The sequence below is a fragment of the Arachis ipaensis genome, chromosome B4, assembly GCF_059453495.1.
Source record: "Arachis ipaensis isolate K30076 ecotype BB chromosome B4, ASM5945349v1, whole genome shotgun sequence".
In the NCBI taxonomy this organism is placed as follows: domain Eukaryota; kingdom Viridiplantae; phylum Streptophyta; class Magnoliopsida; order Fabales; family Fabaceae; genus Arachis; species Arachis ipaensis.
In genome coordinates, this window is record NC_142439.1 from 86,799,834 (window position 1) to 86,814,058 (window position 14,225).

The window sequence follows — 14,225 nt, forward strand, 5'->3', positions numbered from 1 at the left end:
TGGAGATCGTGGTGGTGTACCACCCGCAGATGGTGGGGATCGTTATTTACCGCCCACCAGGTTTTAAAGAAAATTGTTTTGTAGGGATCGTGGTTATTTACCACCCATCAGATTTGATATGAAATTGTTGTGGGATCGTGGTTATTTACTGCCCACGTGTGTACAGGAAAACATCTATGGGGATCAAGGTGGTTTACCGCCCGCAGATGGTGGGGATCGAGGTGGTTTACCACCCACCAAGTGAGGATCATGGTACTGTACCGCTCACTAGTTTTCAAGAGGACGATGTCCGGGTTAGCTACCGGACATGTTGGGTTGGCTTTATAACCAACATATGAGACTCAATAGCCATAGGGCAGACATGCATCATATGCATTTGCATGCTTTGTTTAGATTTGAATTTGTTTTGGTTTGCCTAATTACTTAACTGTCTTTAACTGCTGTCTGAGCTACTTGCTATAACTGTTATCTATACCTGTGTTTTGCTTGTTAGTTTTGCCTTTGTTTGTTCTGGTGTGGTACTTTTGAGATTGAGTTTTGGTGCTAAATTGATGATAGTGTTGGTTGATTGTGTGATTGGTTTCTGATTTAGATTTAGTAAAGTATGAAATATCAAACTGGTTCAGCATAGGCTTAATAAACCTATGTTTGAAACAGGTTGGCCATTCACACTGTTAGGAAACTTTTAACATTCTTTTATAAGAAAAGTGAGTTTTGGATTTTTGGATACTTAACTGATTTCTTTTAAAAAGGCTTTGAATTTTTGAGTGGTTAAACCGTCGATTTTTAAAAGATTCATGAGACAACGATAATCACTGAGCTTAAGAAACTATTTTCTTATTAAATATCTTCTTATGACAATTCTAAAACTCCATGGTGAGACCGTGTGATTAGGTTCTTACCCCCCTACAGCTTTATCTTTTCAGGAGACGAACGAAGAGACTTCCGAAGAGTTTAATCGCAATTTATTTATACGATTTTGTTGTTATATTAGTTTAATTGTTATTTATTTTCCCTCGCCATCAATATTGTGTTTAGTAAGAGGGATAGGAATTGTATGCTTTGTATGTATATTATATTTGTAAGCTACTTATGTAAGATGTTTTGTATATATGTATATGCTTGTCTATTTTTAAGAAGTTTTGTATATATTTTTAAAAGAAAACAGTGACATGGTTTTGAGTCAAAGGCTCCTATTTATTAAGTATATGAAGTCGTTGTAAACTTCTTGTTATCAGAGTGGCACAGCCAAAAGCGTGACATTCTGATAGTGAGGGTATTACACAACGCCCCAAGCCCAATTCAAGCTGGCATGCCATGCCAAAGCCCAAAGTGCAACGCCAAGGAAGCCCACTCTAGTGGAAGGTGCAAATTCGATAAAAGTTATGGAAGATTCTGTACTTTGACTTGATTTGGTTTTAATTAGGATTTGAATTATTGTTATTAATTATCTTATTCTTCATAAAAGATAAGATTTATTTTTGAATTTGAATTTTAGGTAAACTTAGGATATAAATAAGTGACATTGTTCACAGAATGGGCGATCCGGACCTAGCCGCATTCTCCTTCATCTTTGTTTTTCATCTTTCTACATGAGTCACTAATTCCTCTGTCAAAGGGACTAGGAGCTCTGTTTATGTTTTTATGGATTATTAAGCTAAGTTTTATTCTATTTTGAAGTATTGCATTGATCTATTTCAAGATTAAGTTTTCGTTCTTCATTCTTTAAAGAATTACCCCTTTGGTATGAATAGTTTATCCGTTTAGGTACGGATGTTTTTATTTTGACATCTTGTTTGGGCTACTGAATTTTTGTTCTTAATCTCCTAGCTCAGATATTGGCAGGAATTGATTGAAACTTTAGCATGGGCTCATGAACGCACACCTTTGGCTAATTTGATTCGCTGGATAAATAAACCAATGGCTCTTTCTATTGTGCAAGTGAGATTGGTTGGATTAGCCCACTTTTGTGTAGGTTATATATTTACTTAGGCAGAATTCTTGATTGCCTCTACATCGGGCAAATTTGGTTAATATAATTTTGTTTTGTATCTGCATCCTTTTCTTCTATATTCGATTTCTACTTATATTTCTATATCTAGGATCCGACTTGTATAATTGACTAATACTAATAGGAAATTAACCATTATGGCAAGGAAAAGTTTGGTTAAGAGGGAGAAGAAGAGAAAAAAATTGGAACAAAATATTATTTGATTCGTCGATCCTCAAAAATAGAAATAAGCAAAGTTTCGTCGTAGTCAAAAATGGAAAATTTATGAAAAGTTAGAATCACTACCGCATAACAGTGCACCTACACGTCTTCATCGACATTGTTTTTTGATCGGAAGACCAAGAGAAAATTATGGGTTATCTGGACACATATTTCGTGAAATGGTTAATGCATCTTTGTTGCCTGGTGCAACAAGATTGAGTTGGTAAGGGAAGGTTGAAAATTTCTCTTCAATGTTTTATTCATTTTTATGATCAACGATCATAAGAAGGTCCATTTATCATTCTGTACAAATGGTTTATTCTATTTATACAAAAAGATAAAGGGGCACATTCAATCTTCATTTGTGCATTAGTTGTCAATTCTTCTCTTTACGACGGGGTAGAGAAACTTGGTAGCTCGCAAGGCTCATAACCTTGAGCTCACGGGTTCAAATCCCATCTCCGCAACAATTTTCGATAAAAGCAGAAATTCACACTACAAATATCACAAATGTCAAATTTTTTATGTTTTTTTATTTATAATTTGATTGTAGAAAATTATTCCTCAATTTTGACACTCATTTGTTTTCAATATACTCCATTATTCCTTTTTTCGTTGAGCTCCGTCAATTTTGACATTACACTACTCTCAGTTTGGGATCATACTACTCATTCTTCATCTTCAAAATCTCAGTTTATTCTTCAGTTTTAAAATCTCATCTCATTCTTTGTTAAAAACTTTTTGTTGAGAATTTTTTATCGTCAATAAGTATCAAAATAAATAGTATTTTTGACGGTTAATAAGTATCACAAAAAATATATTATCAAAATTTTCTAACAAATTATTTTTGATGGACAATATTTATCAAAATAATATTTAAACTTTTTTTACAATTATTTATATGTTAAAAATACTAATTTTTGACAAAATTTTTATTAACATATTTTCATAGTTAAAATAGTGTCAAAATTTATTTTTTTTGACGAATTTAATTTTTTTGACACATAATAATCCTTTAAAATAATCTATATTGTTGTAGTGTCAAGAAAAGGAGGTAGATACTATCACAGTCAACTCTAAAAATTTTTATTACTTTTTAATAATTTAATAATCAATTTAATAAAGTACTAAGTAAAATAAAGTAATATGGGCATGGGCGGATAGCGAGAATCAAACCCACGTCTTCTCTTTGGGAAAGAGAAATTTTATCATTCGACTATATCCGTATTTTTGAATCATATTTGATACGTAATAGAATTAGTAGTGTTAGAAAATATGCTAACTTTGTTTGAATTCTATTTATTACTTTAGAAAATTTAATATCGGAATTACAACTTAAAAATTCTTTCTCATGACTTTTTAGTATTGACTAGGAATAGTGGTTTATAAAGTGTGAGACATTGCTTTTCTTATAATTTTTAATTGTTTAGGACTAGGTTGAATACGTGACATATAATTCGACCTTAGAACTACTTTTGAATTTTATGTGAAAATAAATCAGATTTGTGCTAAACCTCTTCAATTGATCAGTTGACCAAGAAATTGGCGATTGATTAATTAAAGATGAGCTGAGGAGCCAAAGAATTAGGATTCAGTTATTTATGATTTTTCGTGAAAAGGTCGTTTCATGCATTAAAATAGATAAACAAGGTTTAATCCTCCTGGGAACTAAATATCTCTGAAACCCTTGACACTCTTACTCATTGTTTTCTCTCAATCAAATCACATATTCACTACTTCCTCTTCAGCATTCCAACATTCAAGATTCTGAAGTTCCAGTAAGGCACAGTTCAACCACTCATCACTCCAGGTTCATTTGATCTAATTAGAAATTTGACTCGATATTTACTTGCTCAATCTTTTAATCTTCGTAGAAACGATATTTACTCACTATGGTATTATTTGAATGATCTAGTACACTTGCCAGTTTCTATGAACTTTAGTTTTCGCTTATCAGCAGCGCATGTTAGTTTCACTAAATAATGGGTTTTTAGGTTTCAAGCATTAGGGTTAAGGTTTCCCTTGTTAGGGAAGAGTTTGGGGCCTTTTTGTTTTTTTAATAATCAGTTTTGATCATGGCAATTTAAAACTGCCAGAATCAATTATAAAAGCCACTATTTTATGCAAATTAATTATGATAGAACTATAAAATGCCATAATACTTGAATATTTTGGCAATTCTTTTAAATTGCTGTAATATATTATTTTAAACCTTTCTTTTTGTAGCGTGCTGTCTTTGAGAAAAAGATCTCGAAACGGTTTTTGGACAAATAAATAAAATTCATAAGTAACGGCATCAAATTAAGATAGAACAACGAATGAGAATGGTGGAGGATGAGTTGTAGGTATACAAAAAATAGTTGGAAAAAAGAAAATTGGTTTCTATTGCTCCAGAAAAAGAAACATTGGAGTCATAACAAGAGAAACAAAAATATTATTTGTACACAAAAATTAATTATTATATATTTATCTATAAATATATATAATTTAATTTATTTTTAATATATATTTTCTATTTTAATATATATTCTATTCTATTTTAATACCTGAATTTGGTGTAGACCTAATATGATTGAAGTGGAATATGTTATAATTGAGATAGAATAGAAAGACGGTTTAATAGGTGGCTATTTCACAAAAAAAAATTATTGAAAAGGAATACATTTAAAAATATAACTAAATATAAGATGATAAAATTCGTAAATGTTATTTTTAAATAATATATAGAATAAATTTATAATTTCTAAACTTTTGAAGAGGTGAAAAAATAATAAACCACGTTGAATGATATAATTTGTCCCTTATTTTATGTTAAATATCCTAACAAGATGGAATCTATGATGTTTAAAAAATGTTACTAAAATTAAATGCGCATGTAACTCTTAGTAGGGGTGCAAAGGTCAAAATGCTGAATTCGAACTCGACCAAATATGCTTTGCGTCCGGAGAGGGTTGCGAGCCGAATCAAATCTGGAGTACTCCTAGTAATCACCTTTGTTATTATGTTATTAATTTTGTCATATAAAACCAACCAGTAACTCTGCAATACAGTTATCCCATAACCTCTAATGTGCACTATTGAATAACTTATACAAACCTACCAACAAGGTTAGTTAAATACTTAAATACTAGTCATATTTCTTTATGGAAGAAATTAGAAGAAAGATTGAAAAATAAAAATAAAGGATGTATATATAAAGTTTTGCCAGCTTGATGTTGGTCGATCATGGAATGTTCCGGTAAACCTTTCTTTTCTTCTTGGTACCAAAAGGAGTGTCCTCACTATCACATGCATCTGAACCATGCCACACATGTCTAGGCAGATATCGTCGGAAATAGAAGTAATCGGAGCTAAGACGGGAGCCCTCGGCCTCAAGCACCTGAACCTGTGCGAAACCCGGCCGCCAGTCATCATTGCCGATTAACTTGAGGTACAAGTAACATATGGGGGATTCGACGCATGCTGCTTTGACCTCAAATTGGTCCACCATGCATGCTTGAAATGGCTTCCTTGGCATGTCATCAAGAATTTCAGGCTCCAAAGGGTCAACTTTCCTTAGGTGCTTGGAGTTCAAGTGTCTTACCAATATGTCATTTGAATTTGTGTCTCCAAATCTCAAGCTTACATTATTTGACGTTTCCGCTCCCCATGTGCAAGTGGTTTCCACGGTTATGAGATAAGTGCAATTTTTCTGCTATGTGCAAAGCCAAGTTTATTAAATAGAGTTGGGAATCAAAATTGGCATTCAATTTTTCACAATTTGCATATTTGGACTCTTTTCATCTTATTAACTCTTAAATGTAACGAACATGTTATTATAATTAAGTAGACATCCAAAATAAAATATACAAATATCATTATTCTAGGAAAACTTTATGGTGATGTATGTATTATTGTGTATGTACTCAAATAGCGAACTCACGAGAAAGGTGAACATTTTTCTTTCTTGTTACTTAAATTGATGGAGTACTTTTTTTAATAAATCACTAATTAGATGTTAAAAAATGATTACTAAATGTATATATTCTTAATGATCATTAATAGTCAAAAGATAATTGCTTGATAATAATCTCATTAACATGTAATAATATAATTATTATTTATGCATCATTATAAATGCGATTATTGTAGCATTAGTAGTCTCTCTTTGATTTCAGAATAGAATATTGCTTGATTTTCAATTTAAAACATCTGTTAGCTCTAAACCTCCGTACACATCTAATTATTATTATTATTGGGTAACAAACAGGAATAATAATGAGAATATTTATTTTTGCTTACGAAAAAGTGGCAAGTGCATGGGAGATGAGTAGGAAAAACGTTAGAATTAACATGGAAGAGATATGAAAATATATATATATTATCAAATGTTTACATCTATCTTGAAGTGTCAGTCTTTTTTTTTTTTTGGAATAAGAAGAAAAGATTAATAATGTTACCTTCAATTCTGGTGCTACTATACTTTCACCTCCGGCGACAATGACAAGCAATAAAACACAACAACATAAAAATTGCCATCCATTATCTGTCAAAAGCCCCATTTTTGCTTTGTCCTTCAAGCAAAAGATCTTATATCTGCTTGTGACACTTATTCGTATTAGTGACATTAAAACATGGAATATATACATTGACAATCTCACAATCCATTCTTAACTTGACACACATAAAGTGCATACCCCTAATTAAACTTCAACTTTGTTATGTTATTGTGACTATTATCAACTGAAAGAGGTTCCTTTCATTTTACTTATGCTTAGCATGCTTACTTTATTAAGGAAGGAATATCTTGTAAATCCTAATATCGTATCCAAGGCGAAAGAATCAAAATTCCCTCAATTATATTCTTATTTTTCCCAATAAAATGGCTTAATATGATAGGAGCAACCAATACAAATTTCATTTTCATTTTTATACCTATTAGTCAATTAAATGGCTTATCATGCATACACGTTGATCTTTTTTTTTAGTTTATATTATAATTTAAAATTAATTAATAATATTTTATAATAATAATTGAATTTAGATATTCTAAAATAAAAAAATTAATAAAATGGTAAAATAAAAGATTAATTACCATTAATTTTATAATTTTTGTATATAAAATATGTATCCTATTATCTTAATTTTAAGAGTAATCAGTTTACACAAGATAATACATAAAAATATATAAAATTTTTATTAAAAATTTAATATATATATATATATATATATATATATATATATATATATATATATAAATTACCACTATATATATTTTATGAAATTATAATTAAAACTAAAATTTAACGATTTTCATTGTTAAAAATATTAAAGTAATTAATGTTTTTCACAACTAATTTGAGTAAGTTGAGTGGTTATTTTACTCGTCCGTTTAAGTAAGTATCAGATATTCAAATTCTGTCTTGTGTGTAACAACCTATTAGATAGCGGTAGACTTTTAAATAGAGCTCCAATCTACGGTAGATTAATTTCAGCCTGTCGAGTAGGAAAATATCATGAAAAAAATAGTATTTGTCTTTAAGGTTTACCGAGTTGGGAAATACCATAAAAAAAATTGTATTTATCTTTAAAGTAGAACAATTACTCATCGATAGTAATACTTATAGAGATTTGTCTTTGTTGAAATTTATTTAGGACAAATTCATTTGTTAGTATCATATTCATTCGTGAAATCAAAGCAATATGATCAACATTTTTACCTGTTAAAATTTCACATTTTGTAACATAATTTGTAAGCCTCCAAACTTGTAGATTTATGTCATTACAAAAGCTATTATATTAGTTAATATTCCTTAGTAACATCATTCGAATACTATCTTTCAGTATTAGTTTGTCTAAAGATAAACCATAATAATTTTTATTATTCAATAATTTATTCTATTAAAAAAATGATATATTATTACTTAGATTGGTAAATATATTTTTTTAATTTCTTACACTATTTTATTTAGCAATAATTTCCATTAAAAAATAAATGACCATACTATTTTATAATATGATGTACAAAATATTTTTTATTTTAAAATAATTTTTTTATTTTTCACTCAAATTCAAATTTAAATTCAAATTGATTAACAACTCATCTTTTTTAAATTTTAATAACAAAATCAAAATTAATTAGGTGCAAAATGTTCAGTATTTAATGGTTTTAATCATTTAAATTTTAATTACCAAAAATTAAATTAAAAATTTATTATAACTTAATAATCGATAAATATATATTTTTTGGTATGTAAATAATAATATCTAATTTATTTATTTTTTTGATAAGAGCTAATATATAATTTATTGAGGATTAATTTATTGTCCAAAATTTTTTTATAAATTTTGTAATACGTGAATATAGTGACTTTATTTTTTATTATTTAATAAATTATATAATTTTTTATTATGTAATTAACTTAATTAATTATTTTTATGATTATTTTTTTATCAATAAAATATCAGTTTATACTATTTATATATATTTTTTAATACAAATAAGTTAATAGGTTTTTTTACTATTATGTTTATTATCCTAGATGATGACTTAAGTTTTTTATTTCGTATGTTATTTAATATAAATAACATCTTATAACTTAAATTTATTAATTTACCCATTAACAAGTAAAAATGATGTAATAAATCATATGTTATAAAGATAAAATAATTTATACATAAATTTACTATATGATCGTTACAAAAAAATAAAAAAATTTACTATCATATATAATAATCTTTGATACATGTAATATTATGTATATACTAAGATGATCTATTTTAATTATGTCAGTAATTATTGTTATTTTCACTTTTTATTACATTAATAAATAATATTTAAAATTAAAGCAGAAAAAATGATAATTATAATTTTTAATTTGAATAAAAAAATTCTTTGTAAATATATCTAATTTTTATATATACTAAATATCATAATATTTAATAATATAGTATTTATTATAGAAATGACTCAAAACAAATATTAATTCATCAAGATTTGTTTGAATCTAGTAAGATCCACTACAAGGGACACGGCTCTTAGCTACAGAAAATTATCAGCCTTCTTCCAAATCGCTGTAAATAGAGTGAGCTGCTGCAGTTCGTGTTGCGTTCTAAGGGTCCGCTCCCAATAGATCCAAATTGATGGCCGTTTTGGTCCCAACCGCATCTAATAACAGGGTGGGGGGTGTTTCATTAAAGTACCCCAATCAAACTATTTCGGCGGCAAGAAACCTTCCCCCTTTTGGCGCGAACCCTAGCAGAGCAAAGGCGCCAATCGCTGGTCTCCTTCCACCACTGTCCGTGACTCATCCCTCGTTTCATTAAAGGGTCGTCCAAGTCTTCCCCCTCCTCCGTGCACGTCCGTGACGTCGTCGGCGGTCGCCCCAACCATCCGTTTCGGTGTCGTTGATAAACTATTATTTTATGGTTTATATTGTGTTTAATTGTATGGTTTTATCAAATCTTTACCCACTTATTCATATCATTAGCATGCATTTACAATTCCCTCCCAAAATTACCCCATGGTTGAAAAACTGCTTCCTAGTGATTTTTAATTATGTATTTTGATTCTCCTTTATTCCATTCGATGCCGTGATCTGTGTGTTAAGTATTTCAGACTTTATAGGGCATGAATGACTAGGAGATTGGAAAGGAGGCTTGCAAAAATGGAAGGAACACAAGAAATTGAGGAGATGACCAGCGAGAAGTGACGCGGACGCATGGCTCACGCGACCGCGTGAAAAAGAGGAAACTGCAGTGACGCGCTCGCATGACTGACGCGAACGCATGGATTGGAAACTGCACAAGTGACGCGAAGGCGTGGACGACGCGCACGCGTGGCAAGGCAGAACGCTGGATGACGCGAACGCCTGAATGACGCGATTGCATGACGTGCGCGATCTGCAGAATCTGCAGAATTCGCTGGGGGCGCTTTCAGGCCCTGTTGTGACCCAGTTTTCGGCTCAGAAAAGCATATTAGAGCCAGGGAACATGCAGAGACAGAGTACAACATTCATTCGGCATAATTTTAGTTTTAGATCTGATTTTTCTCCTCCTCTAGGTTTTTTCTCTCTACACATTCATAGTTCTTAGGATTTTGATTTCAATGCTTTTTGGATTGGGATATTGAGAAGAGTTATTACTTCCATCAAGACTTCGTCATTCTAGTTTGTTTCCTTGCCTATCACTTACTCTTCCATGTCCTTTATTTACTCAGATTATTATTGGATTATTTTTAGAATTTATTAATACAAGAACTATTTTTATTTTTAATTGATCATTTTGATTATTATTTATCATGTCTTTCAATATTTCCCTTTTCTATTTCGTGGATTTTACAAACATAATGAGCGAGTAGTTCCATAACTTGATTGGGAGTTGATTGACAGGAGGACCTTGAGTTGGATGCTCAAGAGTAAAATTATAGTTGGGTTTCACGTTGGGTCGCCCTCTAATCACTAACACTAGTCCTTCACAAGGGAGAGGATTAGAACTGGTGAATAGAAATTGACTTCCAACTTGCTTAACTTTCCCTTTACCTGGTAAGGGATAACTGAGCAGGCAACCTTTAATTATCAGTTTTATCTTGAGAGAACTCCATCAAGGATAGGGCTTCTAACTAATCTACTCTCGGTCAAGGTTTTTATTTAAATTATATAAATTCTCTGATTTAACTTCCTGTTTATCAACTCAACCATTTTTTAGAAAACATCTGATTAATAAAATAGCACATCTTTCTACAACTCGTTGGGAGACGACCTGGGATTCATACTCCCAGTATTTTAATTTTAATTTTGAGACAACCCTTCTAAATTGATAAGTGGATTTTTGGTTGGTTAAGAACTGTACTTGCAACGTATCTCTTATAACAAATTCTTAACTCGCCAATTTTCGCCACGTCAATTCTTGGCACCGTTGCCGGGGAGTTGCAATAGAGTGCTAAGTTATTGATTGGAATTTATTTATTTGCATTTTATTTTATTTTCCTACTATGAGCTGCATATTTCTTTCATTAAATGACGTGTTCGCTTCCTGATCCAAGCTTGCCAGTATTTGATCTTGAGATTGAAAGAACTATTTCACGTATAAGGCAAGCTCGGCGTCGGTTAGTCCTCTCTGAGGGCGAATACGAAACGTCACTTGAGGAAGAAACAAGCCCCTGTTCTACTGATTCGGTTGATTCACGTGCAGGTGACATGGCAGAACCTAGGAGAGTTACTATCTAGGAGGCTGGGGCCCCTAATTTCACAATACAACCGTTTCAAGCGCATCACCCAGCAGTTGCTACAGACTTTGAAATAAAGACTGCACTACTCAACTTGATGCCTAAGTTTCATGGCTTACTTGCTCAAGAGCCTATCAAGCACCTGAGGGATTTCCAAGTAGCCTGTTCTACTGTCAGGCGCGATGGTGCAGATGAAACTTCTATTTTGTTAAAAGCCTTCCCATTCTCTCTTGAGGGAAAGGCGAGAGAGTGGTACTACACTCAACCAGCAGCAACTGTTTCTGACTGGGATACGCTTAGAAGAGAATTTTTGAAAAAATTCTTTCCAGTTGAAGTTACTGACAAACTGAGGAAAGACATTTCCATGATTGTTCAGGACGAATCCGAGACTCTCTATGAATACTGGGAGCGCTTCAACAACCTTCTGGAAGCATGCCCCCACCATATGATTGACAATATAGTGTTGCTCGGCTACGTCACACAGGGCATGAGGCCTCAAGATAAGACCACATTGGAAAGTACTAGCAATGGGTCTATGAAAAAGTACAAGACCACTGATGAGGCATGGCAATTGATCAACAACTTAGCTGAATCTACTAGGAATCACAGGCAGAAACAAAGTCGGTCAAAAGCTATTGCAAAAGTATCCTCTAGCAGAGAGACTGCTGCTCTAACTCAGAGTATCTATGAAATGACCAACTTACTGAAGCAGATGCAGTTGAGTCAACAACAAGCTCAGCAAGCTCAACCTTCTCCACCACAGCAAAGCCAACAGTTAGTCCCACAAAGAGTGTGCGGGATCTGTGCTGATTATAGCCATTATACTGATGAATGTCCGCAGCTCCAGCAGGAAGACAACACTGTAGCAGCCACTCATAACTTTTATGACCGCCCCAATCAAGGATACAATCAAGGTGGCAGCTACAACCATGGATGGCAAGATAATTCAAACCAAGGTTGGAGAGATAATTCTAACCAGGGCTGGAAGGACAACAATAACATAGGAGGCAGAGACAATCAGGAAAATCAGAGGTGGAATAATAACAATAATAGGCAGCAGAACCAGCCTTACAGAGCACCTCACCTGAGGCAATTCCAAGGACCACAGCACAACCAACAGCAGACCTCTCATATCACTTATCCCTCTTCATCTTCTAATGATGAGTTACTACAATCTATTGATCAGAGACAGTAGGCCATGGAAAACAACTTTACTTCTACTCTAAATGGTCTGAACTCTACCTTACAGGCTCTTGTATCACATATTGGATCACTAAGTAATTCCAACAACCAGCCTTTGAGCTCCAGCGAAATCCCCTCTTAACCATTGCCCAATCCAAAGGGTGGCATCAATGCCATCACCCTAAGGTCCAGAACCACACTGCAAGAGAGGAATCGGGAGGAGCCAATCCCATCAGAACACGCCTCAGCTGAAGAGGTAGTGGAAGTAGAGGATGCTGAAAAGGAAGAGTTACTGCAGAAAGATATTGAGTTCGAGTTCAGTGAGGACTGCAAACAAGCGTTTAATAAGCTGAAGACTGCCCTGACTCAAGCTCCAATTGTGAGAGGACCTGACTGGAGCCAGCCATTTGAAATCATGTGCGATGCTTCCAACCATGCAGTAGGAGCAGCGCTGGCTCAGCGTGAAGGTAAGGATCCTTTTGTAATTGCTTATGCGTCTAAGACTTTAGACACTGCTCAGTCTAACTACACTACTACTGAAAAAGAGCTTCTTGCTATTGTTTTTTCTCTAGATAAATTCCGAGCCTATTTAATTGGTACTAAAGTAGTAGCGTACTCCAACCACGCAGCTCTAAAGTATTTATTAGCTAAAAAGGAGTCCAAACCAAGGCTTATACATTAGATACTACTACTACAAGAATTTGATTTAGAAATTAAGGATAGGAGTGGTAACCAGAATCTAGTGGCAGACCACTTGAGTCGCCTTGAGCACATTAAGGATACCGCCACTCCTATAAATGATAATTTCCCATTTGATGACTTACAAGCAGTATCTGAAGTAGTCCCTTGGTATGCACCTGTAGCTAATTATCTAGTTAGCCGCACCTTTCCTCCAAACTTTACTAAGCATCAAAGAGACAAGCTGAAAAGCGAGTCCAAATATTATATATGGGATGACCCATATTTATGGAGATGTGGCGCTGACCAGGTAATTAGGCGGTGGGTGCCTCAATCATAATTCCAGTCCATTTTAGAGGCCTGTCACTCATCTGAGAGTGGAGGACATTTTGGCCCTCAAAGAACAGCTAGAAAAATTTTGGACTGTAGATTCTGGTGGCCTACCCTTTTTAAAGACGCTGCTGAGTTTTGTAAATCTTGTTCCCTATGCCAAAGGTTTGGTAATATATCCAAGAATGATGAGATGCCTCTACAGACTATGCTTTTCTGTGAAATTTTTGATGTTTGGGGCATTGACTTCATGGGTCCATTCCCAAATTCTAATGGTTATTTTTATATATTGTTAGCTGTAGATTATGTTTCTAAATGGGTGAAAGCAATTCCTACCCGTACTGATGATGCTAACACTGTTGTTTTCTTTGTTAGAAACCACATTATTTGTCGCTTTGGATCACCACGAGCAATCGTGAGCGATCAAGGCACCCATTTCTGTAACAAGAGACTAACAGGATTACTGAAGAAGCATGTGATAGTTCATAAAGTGGCAACAGCCTACCATCCCCAGACTAATGGGCAAGCCGAGGTGTCCAATAGAGAGATAAAAAGTATATTGCAGAAGATAGTCAAACCTAATAGAAGAGACTGGAGCACCAGGCTACAAGATGCACT

At 33.1% G+C, this 14,225-nt stretch overlaps 1 protein-coding gene across 1 annotated transcript; it reads right to left on the minus strand.

Annotated features, from left to right (window-relative positions):
- Positions 1-5,219: 5,219 nt before the first annotated feature.
- On the minus strand, positions 5,220-6,851 carry LOC107637874 (embryo-specific protein ATS3A-like). The gene is made up of 2 exons (XM_016341144.3): positions 6,652-6,851; positions 5,220-5,903 (listed from the first exon to the last, which is right to left on the minus strand). The coding sequence occupies exons 1-2, from the start codon at positions 6,838-6,840 to the stop codon at positions 5,436-5,438; spliced, it is 657 nt and encodes a 218-aa protein (XP_016196630.1). The 5' UTR covers positions 6,841-6,851; the 3' UTR covers positions 5,220-5,435.
- Positions 6,852-14,225: the final 7,374 nt, after the last annotated feature.

Excerpts from the sequence above, each read along its gene's own strand:
- LOC107637874 (XM_016341144.3), bottom strand. The coding sequence starts at position 6,840 with ATGTATATATTCCATGTTTTAATGTCACTAATACGAATAAGTGTCACA. Across the intron at positions 5,904-6,651 it reads TAGTAGCACCAGAATTGAAG|AAAAATTGCACTTATCTCAT; the intron begins GTAACATTATTA and ends TGCACATAGCAG.